This window comes from Patiria miniata, unplaced genomic scaffold (genome assembly GCF_015706575.1).
Source record: "Patiria miniata isolate m_02_andy unplaced genomic scaffold, ASM1570657v1 HiC_scaffold_3, whole genome shotgun sequence".
NCBI lineage: Eukaryota > Metazoa > Echinodermata > Asteroidea > Valvatida > Asterinidae > Patiria > Patiria miniata.
Window position 1 is genome coordinate 13,058,104 of NW_024037069.1, and position 18,872 is coordinate 13,076,975.

Below are 18,872 nucleotides of genomic sequence, written 5' to 3' on the forward strand. Positions count from 1 at the left end.
ATCCTTAAGTGGATCCTTAAGTTTGATTTCAGTTTGAAAAAATATTGTCGCACCATATGTGACCCGCTCTGCAAAAATGAGTCTGATGTCGCATAGCTTGAATTCCAGCTTTTACCACTTTTAAATGGAAACAGTGAAAATTTGCTCAAAATTTGGATTTTTTGTTTTTGTTTTATTTTGGTTGTTTGATAGTTTTAGTTCAGATATCTTACACAGACATTTGAATATTGTAAGAAAAAGACTAACAAATTTATGATTTTTGGTGCTTTTCTTGGTTAGTTACAGTGTATTTGTAATTTTTAAACCCTTTTTTCTTCATTGAGACATTTCTTGCTTTGCAAAAACTTGACAGAATTAAAAAAGGCACAACAGTGCAACCAAATGTCCTAGAGAGGCCCATGATATACCAAATGAAAGCTTATTTCATTCCCATTTTATTAATGTAGTTAACTCAAAATTTCTGTTTTGCCACAACAGACTCATTTTTGTGGAGCGGGTCACATATATACAGGCATGCAACTTTTCCTCGGATCCGCTGATTTTCTCATTTTTTATTTCTCATGAATGCCACATGCCATTACACATTGAAGAACACTGTATAGAGTCTTACAAGTGTGATTCGGAATTTTCTCCATTTTCCCCCAAATTCCAAGTTGCATGCCTGTATATCGGTACATGTAGAACGACCAATTGTGATTTCAGTTAAAAAAAAATGGGGAAACACCACCCCCGCCCCTTTCAAGAAAAAAAAATTAAATTAAAAATCCTGGTGAAACAGTAAACAGTGACTATTTCAGTGTAATAAGCAACCTCAAAAGTGAGACATTGCAAAGCTGATAGAAAATTAGAAAGTATGTTTACGTAAAAAATACGTGGATCACAAATCCACCTTTATTGATTTTTTTAAAAACTTTTATTGGGGGATTGGGCTTAGGGAGATGTGTTTTCTGTGTCACTTCCTTTTTGTTTTCAATAACCGTTTAAAGATAAATTTCTTATTTCAAAAACTACATGAATGTATTTAGACCAAAAAAAAAGTGTTTTTATTTAAAAAAAAAAAAAATTATCCCATTCATCCAACATTTATAAACAAATGTGGAAATTGTGCACTTTCATTTTTGTGAGTATTAATTGGCATACAATGTACCCTCATAATTCTGCTTCCAGGGTAATAAAACATATCTAAGCATAAATAACAAATTGTGTTGTTTCTTTATATTACCACTTGCAACACTGAATGCATGGTTGTACATGTAGTGCAATGCAGTTATTTTGACTGGTCAGTGTACCATCTACAATAAAAAAAAAAATAATAAAACTAAAAAAATTATAATAATGTTCGCTAACTTGACCTTTTTGAGCATTCAGATCCCACAGGCCCACCCACCAGTAAAAATAAAATAAAATAAACCATAAAGGTGAATTTATGATCAAAAAATTTTTTTTTAGTATACATGTATAGTACATACGTGCGTCCTCTCTGTGAGTACATGTATAAATGACTACACATGTATGTATTAAAATAAAAATTAGCTATTTAAAGGGAATGTACATCATAGGTTTTTGCTGCAATTTTCAGAAATGAAATATTTGAGGGGTTATAATAGATCAAATATTAATTGTTGCACTGATATGTTTGAAGTTTTGTGTTTGAAAATGGTGGAAAAACCAAGAAAAACATAAATGTTTAAGTAGTCTGGTTCCCTGACTCCACTAAAGATGAAATTGATCAATTTATAGATGCTGGAAAATTGTAAGGTAAGGAAACCAGTCAAGCGGGCTTGCACCCATTCCTGAACATGTTACCAATAGCAACCAAATTTGGACTGAAAAATATGGTGAATTTGAAGTAGTAGTTGAAAAATAGTTAGGTTTTTCCAACGGTGGTCGGCCGACCACCGTTGGAAATTTATACAAAAATTCAACTTTTCTTGAAAATGACTTAACACCAGGTGCCATAATTTTACAGAATGCGTTAGACTGCCAGTAACCAACATCCTAGTAAGGTATTTCTTAAAAATTTGGTAGTTTTGTTTGTCGATGTTTGCAAATGTTGTATATTCCCTTTAATTTACACTTGTTTCCAATAAGCCAAATCTGAAGACAGTACCGACTATTGTTCCCTGACTTTGGTTTACAGCCAGTCCAAAGTCCAAACCTCTCATTTTATGACTCATTTTAACTTGGCAGCTCAATCACCACACAATGACCTTTCATTCCTGATCCTCAAGGTATTTTTCCAGTTGGTGGTAAAAAGATGGATGGTTATTATTTTGGTCTGGCACAGTTTCTTGCTGTAACCCCCCCCCCCCCCCCCCCAAGGCCCTTTCACACTAACTCCTTGTTAGTCTGTGTCCAACATGGCAATTTCAGGATCTCCTATACAAGCGAGAATCCAGCCTGGCTTCTACTTGCATCTAGTGCTCTACTTGGGTAAAATCAACCCTGGTCCCGACCAGGGTTGAGAAGCCCAAGCCAGGAAGAAAATCCAACAATCTATGGCAGCCTGTGTAAAAACCAATGCAAAGGCCGGTTCGTAATTCATGCGAATGTGAATGTGGTGCGAATTTGACGTCACGAAGCATTCGCTGCAAAATTCGCCAGAGTTGAAACGTGGTCAACTTTTGTGAGTTCGCAGCGCAAAAACTTGCCCTGACGTCACAAATGCGCATTCACTTATGTGCCGAGTATGAACCGGCCTTTAAGGGAATGTACAACATTTGCTCTTGCTGCAATTTTCAGTAGTAAGTGGATTTGGGGGATCAGAATGTTATAGCAAATATTGTTAAACTGACTTGTTTCACGTTTTGGGCTTGAAGATGCTGGAAAAACCAAGAAAAACATGTTCTTCTAGTCTGGTTCCCTGACCCCCTTATGATTAAACGGAGCAGTTTGTCGACTTTGGGGAATCAAGGTCAGAGAATCAGTCTGGCAGGCTTGTACCCCTTCACAGGTGTGTAATCAATTGCAAAGAAAATGCGGAAAAAAATAAATATCAAAAATTAAGAGCACTTTTTGAGAAAAAAACAACAGTTTTCTTGAAAATGTCAGCACACCAGGAGCCAAGATTTTACAGGGTGCTTTCGAATGCCATTCCTTAACAATCCAATTGTAATAATTTGATCGTTTCGTTTTTTGATGTTTGCAAATGTTGTATCTTCCCTTTAAGTGTGAATGGTAAGCCTTGCCTACCTGCACTCATTTGGACCACGTTTTGCTTACAGCGGATGTGCGTTGATTTTGAATTTTCAACATGTGTAGGCAAGAGGATGGTTTTAAAAAGCCTTTAATCCAGTATCTCAAGGCATTTGTCAAATTGGTGGCAAAAGGATGGATGGCATTTTGGTCTTGCATACTTCCTTCCTGTAACCCCTCCCTTGGGTCAGTAGAAAGACAAAGCCTTGGGGTTTGGTTTGGCGGGGTTTGGTTTGGAAAAGTCAGACACAACATTGATGGAGCGGTTTCAAGATAACCTCCCCTGACCTCCGTGCTACTGGAATGTGTCTCCAGATTGGGAGAGAAGCCTTTGCAGTCCATGCCCACACCAAACCTGAAGACCATACATTTTTGTGGAAGTATTTTAAAATGTTTCCCAAAATGCTCCTAACTGCTGAAAAAAAGAAAGAAATTATATGCCACCACACCCACCTGACATTTGAATCATCATTTCAGTGATCTAAAGTGCGAGTCAGACTCAATATAAAGATACATACATTTATAAAAAAAACACATTCCAATTTGCCTTTCTGGGCAAACATGTCTTTAAAGACTAGTCTTTACATACAGAATATTAGTGAATTATCAAATCCATAACGGTCTTGAACTCTTGATGGGCAATTCCACAGCAATTCCACAGTTTCTGTTGTTTTCTGTTCAACTAATTTTCATTTGAAAGGCTGGTCTGTTAACTAGTAGTGAAAGTAAATGCGAATGTAGTGCCAAAGCAACCTTTCGTGTTTCGAATTTTGAAAAGTTGAACACAATTCAACTCCACCAACTTTTGCTGCATCATGTTTTTTTTGACACAGATTCATTGTGTAATTGCATTGGCATGAAGATTTAATTGGAATCTTTACCTTGAGTAAGTCAGGGAACTTAAAATATTTTCATCCTTTTTTACTTCTTCAACAGTTGGGCGTTGATGATTTTAAGCCCTATGCGGGTATTTCCCAAGTTCTCCTGGAATCAGACAAGCAAACCGGTCTTAACATCCTCGGCAGTCGGGCTCTCTTCATCGTGCTGATCGTCCTGGGCTGCATCAGCTTGGTCATCATCATCGCGGGCTTCCTTTACCTCGTCTGCGATCGCAAACGCACCCGCAGCGGGGAGTACATCACCAATAACACCAACCCGGATCTGGAGGTTGGATTCGACAACCCTGCCATGGTGAACGAGACCGACAAGGCGGCCTTGAACGGCAATGGGGCTCACCTGCTCAGCTTTAAGCCAGACGCAGGAGACGGGGATATTGTGCCTTACGATAGCTTCAGTCCGGAGGACTTTATGAATTGCGAGGTGGAGGACACGCATCTTTAAGATTGAACCCGTGGGGAAAGACAGTAGCAGGTTTGTCTAAACTGTACAGTCCACATTGTAGATATTTCATATATAAGTCTCTGTTCCTCAAGGCTTTGTGTTGTGCACTTGCACCGTCTGCTAATTTGGCGTGGCAAAAAATTTGCCAAAAGTTTTTCTCCTAGCCACTGACCACACTTTTTGCCTTGCTTCAAAAGTGTTGTCTCAAAAGTGTTGTCTCAAGGACAGTTTAAACATACAGTACTGTCCCAATAATGGATGTTTCTTTCATAAACCTTTGTCAGAATCAAGGAACTGTAAGGTGGCAGGCTTGATCTGCACTTGTTTGTTGTTTTATTGTTGTTACAGCGACTTTTTAGTACTATAATTCAAAATCCCAATTGAAGTGGGCTTAATTGAAGGTTTATAGCAGGGTCAAATACTGGCCGATGGGCCGAGGGCTTCTTGCACAAGTACCCCCTCAATGGTTACAAAGGTAGAGTTGGGGGAGACCACTGGGAGAGACATTTGAACGCATTGCCGACAGGGCCTGACATTCATGCAAAGACGCTATGGCTTTGTGTACTTCAGAATAGATTTAGTCATGTGTACTTCTAGTGGTGTGTATGCATTTATGGGTTGTACAGGAAACCCTATTGTAAAATACGGGTACCCAGGTATGCGTAAAAGAAACTCAACCCCAAATTTCAAATCCCGGAAGTTGTCTGAAGGTTTTTTTTTAGCTGAACAGTGTAAACTGCAATTTTTGCGAGCATTATCTGTCCCGCTTTAAAACGTGAAATCTGTTTTGGTCTACGATGTACAATGTAGCCCTACGTTTTCTTCTTTGAAAATTTTCTACAGATGTCATTCAAAAGCTTTCTTTTCATTGTAAGAGAAGTTGCTAAGTAATTCGTAAAGATGGTTATGAGTACCTGATCCGGTAATCTGGAACTGGTTCCTGACATCAGTGGTCGGATACCCGGGTTCCCGGTTCCGATGCACACCCTAGGCATTCAGTTCTTGCAAGAACTCACAAAGCACAAACCACAGTGCACGCATGATTCCTGGATTCCGTAGGAATAACTAAAAGTGTCTTGTTTGTATCAGTGGACTAAGAAGAGTTGTGATGCCTGCCAAATTTTATTTAACTTTACTCCTTAGAAAGTTAGGCGAAACAACCAAGCTGAAAGCCATTCTTTGAAAGTTTGCATTTTTAGATCTATACTTTTGTGGCTTGTTGATTGTCACATGTCCTTAAACACACTGTCATGTTCTCCGAAAAAATTACAAAGAAATTGTCATGTTGAATAGTTGAAACTTCAATTTGTCTTGATTATAAACTAGGAAATCCAGCACTTCAAGAAGACAGAAATGTAATTTTGTGCTATTGTTTGAATGTTTTGTTAGTGTTTTGGAAATCTTGCCATTTCTTTTTACTGAAAGTTTGCTGTGTTTCAAAAGAAATGTTGCAATTTTTTGAATTTGCAATTAATTATGCAGTGTGTGCGTGTGTATCGATCAAGTTAAAGAGAGATCAAGCATTTTTTTCTGTAAGTAATTAAGCTAATCTTAACCAAAAAAAAGTCACTTGGTTGTCATGTATCAAGTATATTACTGTAGTGAATGAGTACAATAATATATGTATTTTGATTTTTAAGTGTTCAGTACCATGTTACAAAATCTTATGCACCATTCCAAAGTTAAGATGCACAATATGTTTTTTTAATATACGCAGTACTGTAAGATTTCTGAGTTCAATCACCAAAAAAAAAAGTTGTTAAAAACTCTGTATTTAGTGGCTGCCTGTTTTACTAGAGCGTAGAGCCAATATTTTTTTCTGCATGTATTTCATTGTGTTGGTTATTCCTTTCCGATAATTCTAAGGAGTTTAAAATCAATATTCCGTCCATCTTCATTGGCCATAAAAAAAACTTGAAAATTTTGTGATTTATAAATTAATCAAACATGAAGCCAGGCATGCAACTTTTCCTCGGATCTGCTGATTTCCTCGTTTTTTACTTCTCATGAATGCCATTACAAATTGAAAAACACTGTACAAGTCTTGTGTGGTTTGGAATTTCCTCCGTTTCTTTTTCTTCTAAATTTCCAGTTGCATGCCTGTGTAGCTGGAACATTCCGAAAATCATTGGTCAAATTAGGTTTGTTTGAAATATAAACATTATAACTTTATATGACAGAAAGTTATCTAGCCTTTGTTTATCATGTAGTCGTTTGCCTTTTTTTGCCATTATCTTTGTAAACAAGTTATTCAAAAAGGACCAAGTACAGGGTCTCTTCTATTGTAATTTATTGATGAATGTATCAGATAGTTTACATTTTTTTTTAAAGGCAATTTCTTAGTTTGGAGAATTATCCCCCTTTTAAAAAAATTCTTAAGTAAACTTAACAATTATTGGTTTATTGTATCCTTGTCTTGCCAAGCCATGCAGCTTGAAATTGATATTTTCTTTTTTACGATGACCTCAAACATTCAATTGCTGTCTCGCCATTTGTCACTGTCGGATTTGATTCTAGACCAAATAGTTGTTTTCAAAAGGAGAGGTGCTTTAACCTTCATGTTGTAGTTCAATTTTGAGAAAAGGATTTTCAGGGGAAAAAAATGTGATCCCCTTGCCCCCAACTGAAGTTAAATAGTTGTCGGTGTTGTGTTGCACTTGATATCATCCAGCCCTGACTCATCCTCGCCAGTTGTAATCAGAGAAAGTCTTTCCACAGACGTCGCAATATATTCTCGAATGGCATTTTATCTTTCTGGGGATATAACTCTCATTTAAAGCCTTTCTCCCTCAAGCTTTGCAAACTCTATTTAAGTGCAGTCTTTCATTGGATCTATTTTTGGTCCAGATAAAAAGAACATATTTCATAGTGACAACTGTCACGATAGCAAAAAATGAGCAGCCAACAAAAATCGTTTAATGGAGTCAGATGATATCAGCGCATGTCAAAGAAAACTTGTTGAGTGTTCAGTTTCAAAAGTAATCACTTAATGCACAGACGTAATGTAACATCTTTTAATTGACTGTTATCCAGACCTACGCGTACAGTATAACTATAACGTGGGGAAAAATATTTTTTTCAGCGAACTTATTTTCCTGCCTCCATGTTTAACCCTACTGATATACGGAAATCTAAACAATTTTGTCTCTCAATTTTGTGTGTCTTTTTGTTAATGAAGGGATTACTGCTAACGTTAGTTACTTTGTTCTGTGAGTGTTTTATTAATGTTTCTACTTTAACTTTCCTATAGTGCTTAAACGAGAACTTAAGTGCACATATGTTCATGTCTATGGCTAGAAAATTGTATGATTTTTGAAAAAAGGGCCAAGAAAAATGGCTGTTAAACATTCATATGAAGATACCTGTTATTTACTTATTCATTTATTTTTCGATTTATTTATTTTTTACTCGAGTCAGGTTATAATTTCTTATGTGATCCACCATTGAATATCACCTCAAGTTGACTGCAACAGCCCAAAAGGAAGACTATCTGTAGGGCGTAATGGACATTCCAGGGTGCTTGTGTAAACCTTTCTCAAGGCATAAATTTCCCTGATTTAATGACCTGAGGTCAGTCAAAGGTCACTATGCCAATCCCAAACTTGGAAATCTTAAGGTGTTTTTCTACTCCTCCATGGTCTGTTTTTGGCATAGTTTCCCAGGTCAAGGACTGAAGTCGATGTTTTATCTAAATATATATGACCTGATGGATCCTAGGCTACATCTTCCCCGAAGTTGAAATGGAATAGTCCACCTTTTATTGTCCTATTGGGATCAAGAATTGGCCTTCCATGAATGATTTTTAAGGGCAAAACCTTAGAAACAGTTTTAAAAATGTTATTATATGAAGTTTTTTTCATATTGACCAAGGATATTGACCAAGGAAATTTGACCAAAATGGGGTTTGCAGGTCAAAAAATATAGTTCATTTCCCCAAAACTGATCCCTTGTCTTTTCCCATTGTGGTACAGTTGATGAAAAAAGATTCAAAGAATATTTAAATTGTAAATGTATAAATAATGTATGCTTTGTTTAGTAGTTTTTGGTTTACTTTTTAGTGAGTCTGTTTCCTTTTTGGCCTATTATGCATTGTCTTAATTATTATTCATAATCAAAAAGAGTGTATTACAACTATCACGACATGGTCTTTTAGTTTTGTTTATCAAAGTAATTAATTGGTTACAGTTACTTATCTCATACTCAGTTGCCAGAGATTTTGTTTTCAACTAAAACTTCTCTCAAATGACTGTCGGTTGTTCCAAGTTAATTTGAACCAGTACTGTCTTTATTCCAAAGAAGGTTTCGTTTAGAACAGTCTTGGTACCGGTAGCTCCATTTTCAGGTGGAAATATGACCTGTAGAGCTTCAAACGAAATGCCCACTTCACCTGAAATTTACTCTGAGGGGAGACAGTTGGTCAGTGAGTGACTCAGTAAGTCAGTGACTCAGTCAGTGACGCGTAGTCTTTGACGCAGTCAGTGACTAGAGACTCGTCAGTCAATGAGTCAGTCACTCAGTCAGTCACTCGTCAGTGACTCAGTCAGTCAGTGACTCATCAGTGACTCCTCACTCATAAATCACTTGTCAGTTACTCAGTCAGTGACTCAGTCAGTGACTCATCAGTGACTCCTCACTCATCAATCACTTGTCAGTTACTCAGTCAGTGACTCAGTCAGTGACTCATCAGTGACTCCTCACTCATCAATCACTTGTCAGTTACTCAGTCAGTGACTCAGTCAGTGACTCATCAGTGACTCCTCACTCATAAATCACTTGTCAGTTACTCAGTCAGTGACTCAGTCAGTGACTCATCAGTGACTCCTCACTCATAAATCACTTGTCAGTTACTCAGTCAGTGACTCAGTCAGTGACTCATCAGTGACTCCTCACTCATCAATCACTTGTCAGTTACTCGGGGAGTGACTCAGTCAGTGACTCAGTCAGTGACTCCTCACTCATCAATCACTTGTCAGTTACTCAGTCAGTGACTCAGTCAGTGACTCATCAGTGACTCCTCACTCATCAATCACTTGTCAGTGACTCAGTCAGTGACTCAGTCAGTGACTCCTCACTCATCAATCACTTGTCAGTTACTCAGTCAGTGACTCAGTCAGTGACTCATCAGTGACTCCTCACTCATCAATCACTTGTCAGTGACTCAGTCAGTGACTCAGTCAGTGACTCAGTCAGTGACTCCTCACTCATCAATCACTTGTCTGACTCAGTCAGTGACTCAGTCAGTCACTCGGTCAGTCACTCGGTCAGTCACTCGTCAGTGACTCCCCCAGTGACTCAGTGACTTAGTGACTCTGGGACTCAGTCAGTCAGAGGGCAAAGGCTAGCCCATCAGGTCCAGCCAAAAAAAAATAAAAAATTAGTGCCAGCTTAAATGTTGAAAGAAGACTGAAAATTACATTTTACTAAGTAACAGGTGTAGATCTTCATACTGGGACAGCAGGGCTGTGTACTCCCTGTGGGGATGTAAGGAGCCATGTCAAGACCATGCTTTGATGATAGAGGTGGTGACCTTAATGCTGATTATACACACCTATAGGGGACTGGGTCAAAGGTCACAAACCCCTGGGCCATATAACCCAGCAGTGTTATCCACTGTATGGATTCTGTAGTTATCTCTGGAGATCATCTTTGGGGAAGTCTCATTTTTCTGTCTTTGCCCGAGGGTCAGTTGCTTATTATTTTTGGAGAGATCAAATCAACTGCACCTGTTAGTTTGGGTAAAAGTTTAATTTTTATAATTGGATGTTTTGGGTGATCGTGGTCTTGAAATGGTAAATTTAAGTGGATTTTTGTGTGTGATACTTGCCTTAAACCTGGAAGTAAAGATCATAGTTGAAATGTATAGAGAGACTACAGCATGCAAATGTCTGTGAACCATTATACATACTGAAAAATGTTTTGGAAAACTTGGATTTTTGGGGGGAAAATTTGCTTTGAGTTGGGGAGGATTTAGTCAATATTACATTGGTATGTAATTGTATATAAGTTTTTGTACAGGATAGAATTTCATCTTTTCGGTGGCTTTCTTGTCTTTTATTTTTTGGGGAAGGGGCGATATTTTTAATTGTTTTAGGAAGGCCTCATAGCATAAAACTTAAAAAGGAAGTAGATGCCAGAATGTGCCAGAACGGAGGCTGATTTTTGTCCCCCTGCAATCTTGTAGTTTTATTAAAGACATAATCCTGAATTTTGTGTTTAATGTTGACTCTTTTGTAGTTGCCAAATTCTTGCTTGGACAAAAGTTAGTAAGAGTTGGCGGGATGAAATTCCCCAAGTTGGCCTTGTTTGGCGGAAAAAGTGATTTCCGTCTACTGGAGTAAAAAATCACCAGTTTTTTGAAAATGGGGATGAACATGCATATATTGTATTTCTCTTTTTTTTTGCATGAAAAATCAGAAAAATTTGATAATGCAAAAATCATTGGAAATGCTAAAAACCAATTGTTGACATCTATAAAAAGTGAAAATCTAGTTAAAGTTTTCAGGCAAGCACAATGTTTTAAATGTATTGTTGATAAAGGTTTTTATTTTATTTAAAATGTGTTCAGACTTTAATTGCATAGTAAGTTTCACCGCCGCATGTGTTTTTGTTAAATTGGCACACATTGTGTTTAAAAAAAATTGTTCTGCTTTGTATTTTATATTGTCAGTTTTACGCTTTCTAATTCTGTTATGTAGAAATTTCAGTGCAACACAAAGTTCAAGTTAAGTACATGTACTACTTTTAGAACAAAAATTGTGTATTCATTGAACTACTTTGTCAAAGTGTGGCTACCCATAAACATAAGTGAACAGATATTGGATAACATACAGCCTGTAGGTCAAATATACAATTTAACTTTTAAGAATGCCTGTACGTTGTTTAATTGTGTTACGTTCTAATCCCTTAAATAGGATCAAGACAAAGAATGTTAACAATAAAAGTTGTGAAAATAATTAATGAGAAAATGTGTTTGAGCCCCAGGCTTGCATACAGCTTCTTGAATTAATATGACTCCTTAATCACAAAAATATATAAAACAGTATTATATTAATAACAAAAAAAAATCAGTTTAATAAGGGAATAGCTTAGAAGATATTGTTCTGCCACAATTTCTCCTCTCTGTTTGGTATGTGTTGCAACCGATATTAACACTTTCAGTGGTAAAATATGGAAACTTTGTGAGGCTGTTTATTCTTCAACTCTTATTCTGCTGATTTCTTCCATTTGTATGCACTGATGTGTAGATTGTAGTTTTCATCGCCTTGTCTGCAAGTTGTCTTTTCAGTTTTTAGTTGACAAACTGAAAAAGTCCGCTCAAAACCGGGAAATTTTAAGGTAAATTTGAAACTCTAAAAGTTAACTTAGAGCATGAAACTCAAAAGAAAAGGGAAAAACCTCATGTTCCAGTTTTGGATGGTGACAATGTGAAATATTACTTAGGACGCTTCAAGTACACATTCAAGTACTCATTCAGTACTATTTGTATCATATGCTCACACTTCAGGGTGGTGCAAAAAGAAGGACACTTTTGACATCAATTTTCACCTAAAAATTTCACGTGCCAAAACTGTTTGTCCACGGACGGCTTTATTCCATCCGCTTGACCGAGCTCCAGAGCTTGAATTGAAGAAAAAAACAAAAACACTACACTAGACTTACACATGGACAACAGTGATTTTGGTGACTTGTATTCAAATCAGCAAAATAACACTATTCTTGCAATTTTGTTAAAGATTTTTTTCACCATCTATGGTTGAAGAGCCATACTTAACTACATTTTTAAAAAATCAGTTCAAATAAGTTAAGTATGTTAAAATTCCTGTCAAAAGTGGGTTTCCTTCTTTTTGCACCACCCTGTAGTTAGTTCCTTACCACAGCCGATGGCGACACTTGATGGAAAAGATAAGGAATGTTCCCAGCCTATACCCCACAGTCTTCAGACCCAAAACAGGGCTTGAGACAATCTTTGTTGATACCTCCCCATAAAAACAATGTTAAGGGTCACTAACAGGAGCCTTGACACAAACTTGGTACATATGCCATTCAACTGGATTAAACTTGTCGTTAAGTGGAGTCATTAGTTGAAGGCTGTCTGTTCTCAACAGGTGCCACACCCATTCCACAAATGGCAGCTACATTGAACTTTTGTCCGTGCAACAATTTCTGGAACTTGGCAACCGTTGTCTTAATTTTGTCACAACTAGATTTCAGATTTTTCTTTTTAGTTTTTAGAAAGTTCATTGCATTAAAGGGAATGTACAACATTTGCTTTTGCTGCAATTTTCAGAAATAAATGGATTTGGAGGATTAGTGTGTTATATAAAATATTGTTAAACTGACTTGTTTCATGTTTTGGGCTTGTGGATGCTTGAAAAACCAAGAAAACCTATCATGTTCTTGTAGTCTGGTTCCCTGACCCCACTTAAGATGAAACGAAGCAATTAATATACTTTGGGGAATTGTAAGGTCAGAGAATCAGTCTAGCAGGCTTGTACCCCTTCACAGGTGTGTGATCAATTGCAAAGAAATCTGGTCGGCCGACCAGCGTTGGAAATTAATACAAAATACCACTTTCCTTGAAAATGTCAGCACACCAGGTGCCATAATTTTACTGGATGCTTTAGACTGTCATTCACTAACAGTCAAGTAAGGTATTTCATAATAATTTGGTAGTTTTGTTTTTGATGTTTGGAAAAGAGGACATGAGAATGAAAAAAAGGACTCGATTAAAAATACGGGTGTGGGTATGAGTACTAAGCATTGCAAATACTTGTATGCAAAATAGGTGAACAATGTTGCGAGCACAAATGCATATTTTTTGGCACAGTGCCTGGCCTGGCAGTGGGTGCCACAGCTTACCAGATGCCCTGATTTTTGAGGGACACGCCCCGTGTCCCTTTGCCCTCCCCAGGGGGGTGAACTCAAGTAAGTTCAATATTCAGGATCTGCAGGATCCCTTGAGACACTCGGGTGTAGTGTGGAGAGATTTGTACCAGGAATCGCCATGGCAATGTGGTGCTGGTAGTTTCGCTGGTCACAAATGGAAACATTCGAATGGAACATTCAGCAGATACCAGGGGGAAAAAAACAACACTTGGTGACAAGATGTTAAGTTTTGATTGAAATGCAAGATTTTATATTGCAGATATTTTTTTTTACTGCGTACAACGTTTAAGGGGTGGTTTTTACTTAGGCCAACATTGGAAACACATCTCCCCTTGAAACACAGGGTTTGCTCTTAATTCAAGACCCTTTGAGGTCTGGTGAGCAATTACTTGAAATAATGATTTGTGTTCACAAATCAAAGCAGCATATGACCTTAAAATTGGGATAAATGAATCATGAAAGTTGGAGAGCCATTTTAGTTGATGTTGTCAATGAAGTCATTCAGTAGTTTTGTAGAAGTTTCTGGTTTCTCAGAAAATTCTCAGACAAAATCCTTTCAAAGATTTTAAGTCTCTAGACACTCGTGTTTTGTGGAGTCTGCGCCGGCAATATGTACTAGCAGGGGGCAGCTTGTGTTAGTTATCAATCATTTGCTGGCTTCAACATGTCAACATTGGAATGACCAAGTACGTCGACAACACTCTAGGTGTTTGTAATGTGGAACAGAAATAGAAACACAGACCTACAAGCATATGAGGCCGAGGATGGCGATGCACGAACCATCCCCGCATAGTGTCACACCGCACGAACTAAACCCCACTAATTACCGACTTGATTTCAAGTCTTCAGTATGCTCTTGAATTAGAGGAGGAAAAGTAAGGGAAACCCCCGGCGGTCACTTCTACATTTTTACAACAGCCCCAACCCACCCTCATATCTCATTTCCTTAATTGATTGATTACTTCCACAGATTGCAGCCCGACTGCCACCTGTAGATGTCATACCTATCCATCATGATACCAGATTCTGAAAAAATTTGGTTCAATTTAATTATGTACATGTTGTACTGCCCTGGTAGTGGTACTGCCACTGTGAACCCCCCCCCTCGAATTCTGTTTCTCTTGCTATCTTTCACAATTCAAAAGAAAGGTGAACAGACATGTTTAAATTGTCACTTGGATTTTTTGTTTTTGTTTTCAATTTCTTTAATTTGTAGCTCATCTTGAGTGGCTCATGGCATTGTGTTTGGGTGACCTTAAATAAAAATAATAAACAAGAACATGGAAAGGGGGGGGGGGGCTGTAAAAATGGGAATTCTAGTTAATAGAAATTTCATCTTTCATCAGATCATCTTAAGAGGTTTGTTTTAAATGTCATGCATTTAAAGTAACATAATGCGAGTACATGACCATGGGTCCTTGCTTTATCCATGGAGCTATAAACACGGCTCCATGCTTTATCCAACAGATTCTTGCATTCCTCCATGCTTCTTGAAAGGACCTTTCCAGTTATCAACTCCTCAAGTGGTCTTGTGCGTGACTACGCCCCAAGGCACTACATCATGTCTGGGCTGGTCCACCAGTGACCCTGCCTTGATGATATATCAGATGATTGGAATGCCCACTTGTTGGTATGCCCAGAGTGATTACCTGCTGGTGGGGCACATATAGGGATCACCTCCAAAATTTAATTTTAGAGCTTGTCAAGGCTGGCTTTTGTTTTACTCCTCTAAAAAAATTAAAATACTGAAAAAAACGTAACCATTTACTCATTTTGTGTGTGTGTACAACTTCCCAGTTGCATGCCTGTTTGCTTCTGACAAGACTAGTATTAAAACTATGCTTAATTACACCGGCAAATCCTTTTCAAGACTTAATTTTTTAGGTTTCAAAAGGCCTAAAATTTTGAATGGTGTGAAGACATGACATTTTGGGCACAGACATTTTGGGAAACTTTTCTTGGAATTTTGGATAAATATAGGGAAATTTTTCCTAAAATCTCTTTTTAATAGTGACTTTTGCTCTTTGTTTCAAAAGGCCTGACAGACATTTTGAATTGTGTGAAGCCATATCATTTTGGGCAAGTTTTAATTTTCGGAGTTCTTGGATAAAAATTGGGAAAGTGTTCCCTAAAAGCTTTTTAACAATGACTTTTGCCCTTTTCTGACATAATTACATTATGACAATTTTCCCACTTGAGTTTATTATCCCAATTATACAATCCTACTTTTTGATGTCGGGCTTGAAATACCATAATTGAATACATGTATTTTTTTTCAGATCAGTTAAAAAAATATATAAATATTTTACTTCCTCAGGCAAAAGGGAAGGAATGCCTTTGACGAATGACTTACGATGTCAACACACCTCATGAAATATGTCCTGGTAGCCCCTCACAATTAATGTGCAAATATACATAGGAACAAAAATAAGAATTTCAACATACCTACTTGAGAAATGCATGCCAACATTCAACCAAGAAAAGTATCAAAAGATATTAAGCACAAAGTAAGATATTTATAGTAAATTGACATTTTTCCAATTGTTACTTCAAGTACAGGTAACCAAAGAAGTCTCTGTAATATAACCCGCAAATCTATTTTCGAATGTTGATATGATGATGATGATGAAATATGTTGGCTTGAAAAAAAAAAGATAGCATTCCATTGCTGAATATGAAAATGATTTTTCAACAACACTGCATATTTCAGCAATGACTTGTCATTGACCTACAATCAATGTAATTTTATCTGGACTCCAATTAATTAGGCATCCTGAGTTGAACATGGTTCTCATGCAAACAGACGGGCCCACCAAAAAAAAATTGACTGAATTTTGTATATTTTGTACTAATATCAGTTATTAAAATCTCTTACAAATTTTCATTAAAAAAAATTCATAACACATCAATTAAAAGATCAACTGTCTGTCTATTTAAAACGTGAAGCAATGAAGTTGATGGTTGAACAAGAAGTCAAAAACTTCAAATATACATTTGCTTTTGCTGTAATTTTCAGAAATGGATGGATTTGGGGGGGGGGGGTAGTATTTTGTAAAAAAAATATTTTTACACCGACTTGTTTGAAGTTTTGTGTTCCTAGATGATGGAAAAACCAAGAAAAACGATCATGTTCTTTATAGACGTCTGGGAATTGTTAAGTCAGGGAACCAGTCTAGCTGGCTTGTACCCGTTCATGGGTGTGTTATCAAATGCAAACAAAATGCAGATTAACTAAATATGGTAAATTGGGGGCAGTATTTGAAAAAGCCCGTTTTTTTTCTCCAATGCTGGTCAGCCAACCAGCGTTGGAAATTGATACAAAAACAACTTTTCTTGAAAATGACAGCACACCAGGTGCCATGATTTCACAGGATACGTTAGACTGGCATTCACTAACAGTCGAGTAAGGTATTTCATAATAATTTGGTAATTTTGTTTTTTGATGTTTGCAAATGTTGTATATTCCCTTTAAATGTGCAGTTTTGTGCCTAGGTGGTGATTAGTGGTAAAGGGCGACTCCCAACGTTTTTAACTTGCACATCTTTGGAAACGTAATTTTCGGCCTTCGATAAATAAAAAGTTGGTCCAAATTAAGATATCGCCATGCACCAACCTGGTTCTCAGACTTGAATCAAGCCTACTCAGGCTCCTCCAGTATGACCTAGCGAGGGATGCTTTACTGTGTCAGTGCAAGGGAAGTAACAAGTTTTTGAAACCTTTTTTTGTTCTCTCCAGGATTGGGCTTGGCCAGGTATTAACATTCCAAGATTAATGATGACAAGGTCAGATTTCTAGGGTTGTCCACATTCATGTGTTGATAGGAGGACGTCTGGAATGGTCTGTTGTTGTCTGGGCGGTGGTTGGACTTGTGGTTTGTGGATTGCTTGTTACTATGGTAAAAAAAACAATACTGGGCATGATCACAGACATTGGTACATTTGTTTTGATAGTTTGTGGCTGCATTCGATCCATCACATGGAAAAAAACGGCGACCAACAACTTATATTCAAGGCCTCCTTGGGGATCGGAACAATGTGCTTCATTCAACCAAGACAAGTTGTGTTACAACATTAATGCAGGCACCACAGCTGGAAGAAATTTGCAGTCACCTCTGAAGCATCATAATTGCATCATAATGATGATGATGATGGGCCTTAAACACAAATTTGTTGAGTCAGTACAGACTTTTACATTTCTTAAGTAAATGTACTCTCTTGGCCACTGTGACGGTGCAGAAACTGCACCACAAACACATCAATTATTTGAGTTGATATACATGTATCTTCAAAAATCTGTTTTTGCAACTTTGAATTAAAAACAAAGACAAACTGAACGGACAAGGCACAATTTTCTTGGAACTCAATTTAATGCTTCAGAATACCTTTGCTGACTGTAAAAAGTATCAAAAGATATAAAAGATACATGTTTTTGTTTATAAGATAAAGTTAACTTTTTAAACAAATCAAAATTGACGAAAACATCATGCAATAACGTTCATGCATGCAAAATTTATACATTGTACCCATGGAACTGCTAAATAAAATAAGAAAATGACATGACAATGGAACATTTGGCACTTAAAAATGTTATTCATAAATATCTAAGACAGTTTACTTATTCATTATGGTCGACAACCCGTCACGTGGCCGGTCATAAACGGTTGATAAAACACCGGCTGGCTGATCTTCAACACTTCCAGTGTCACATGAAATTTGGACTCCTATGAAATCCGGTCCCTTTTACCCTTTTATTGGTCGAACAATCCTCGGTAAGGCATGCGCACTACTACCAGTGAGTGTTTATTTCATAGTACTAAATTCACACTGCACCGGCACAGCTGCATTCTGCGCCACTTGCACAGTACGTGCAACATGCATGCCAATCTCCATATAAGGAGTTGTTTATGACTACTCGCAAGAGGCACACACCATAACACAGCTAGAGGGTGTTTAAAAAAACATGAAGAAAACTTGTTGAACAAAATTGTTGGAAATTTATATTTTTCGACCTGTTTTGAAAAGTTTGACTGAAAAGGTATTTACGAATGGGAATAAATATGTGCTTGGCCGGTATTAAAACATCATGTTTAGGACCGGTTTAGAGTCTGGATGCTGATAATGACCCCCGCCTTTGGTTCGGGTCATTATCAGCGTCCAGACTCCAAACCGGTCTTAAACATAGTGTTTTAATACCGGCCAAGCACACATTTATACCCTTAATAAAAAACAAACAAGCACACTTTTGGCAACAATCTTTGGTACAGTTACAATAATAAGGAAACAAATGGGTTTAAAACTTCTTCTAAAATCATCTAAAACTTAAAAACTGATGTAATAATAAACAAAAGCACCGTTCGTTTCTGGTTAAAATAATTATGAAAAACAAAGAAATTAACATATCTACAATGATAAAACAAACTATTTCAAGAATTTTTGGGAAACTGATATCTC

At 37.2% G+C, this 18,872-nt stretch overlaps 1 protein-coding gene across 4 annotated transcripts in view; it reads left to right on the plus strand.

Moving 5' to 3' along the window:
• LOC119737103 (mucin-5AC-like) overlaps positions 1 to 11,704 on the plus strand; it is a 35,806-nt gene extending 24,102 nt beyond the window's left edge. For 3 of the 4 annotated variants that reach the window (XM_038211199.1, XM_038211198.1, XM_038211197.1), the window contains one exon: positions 4,132 to 11,704. In XM_038211199.1, the coding sequence (XP_038067127.1) occupies positions 4,132 to 4,536 (405 nt within the window). In that variant the 3' untranslated portion in view covers positions 4,537 to 11,704. The remainder of the gene's footprint in view (positions 1 to 4,131) is intronic. The other variant, XR_005272339.1, reaches the window with a different exon arrangement.
• Positions 11,705 to 18,872: the final 7,168 nt, after the last annotated feature.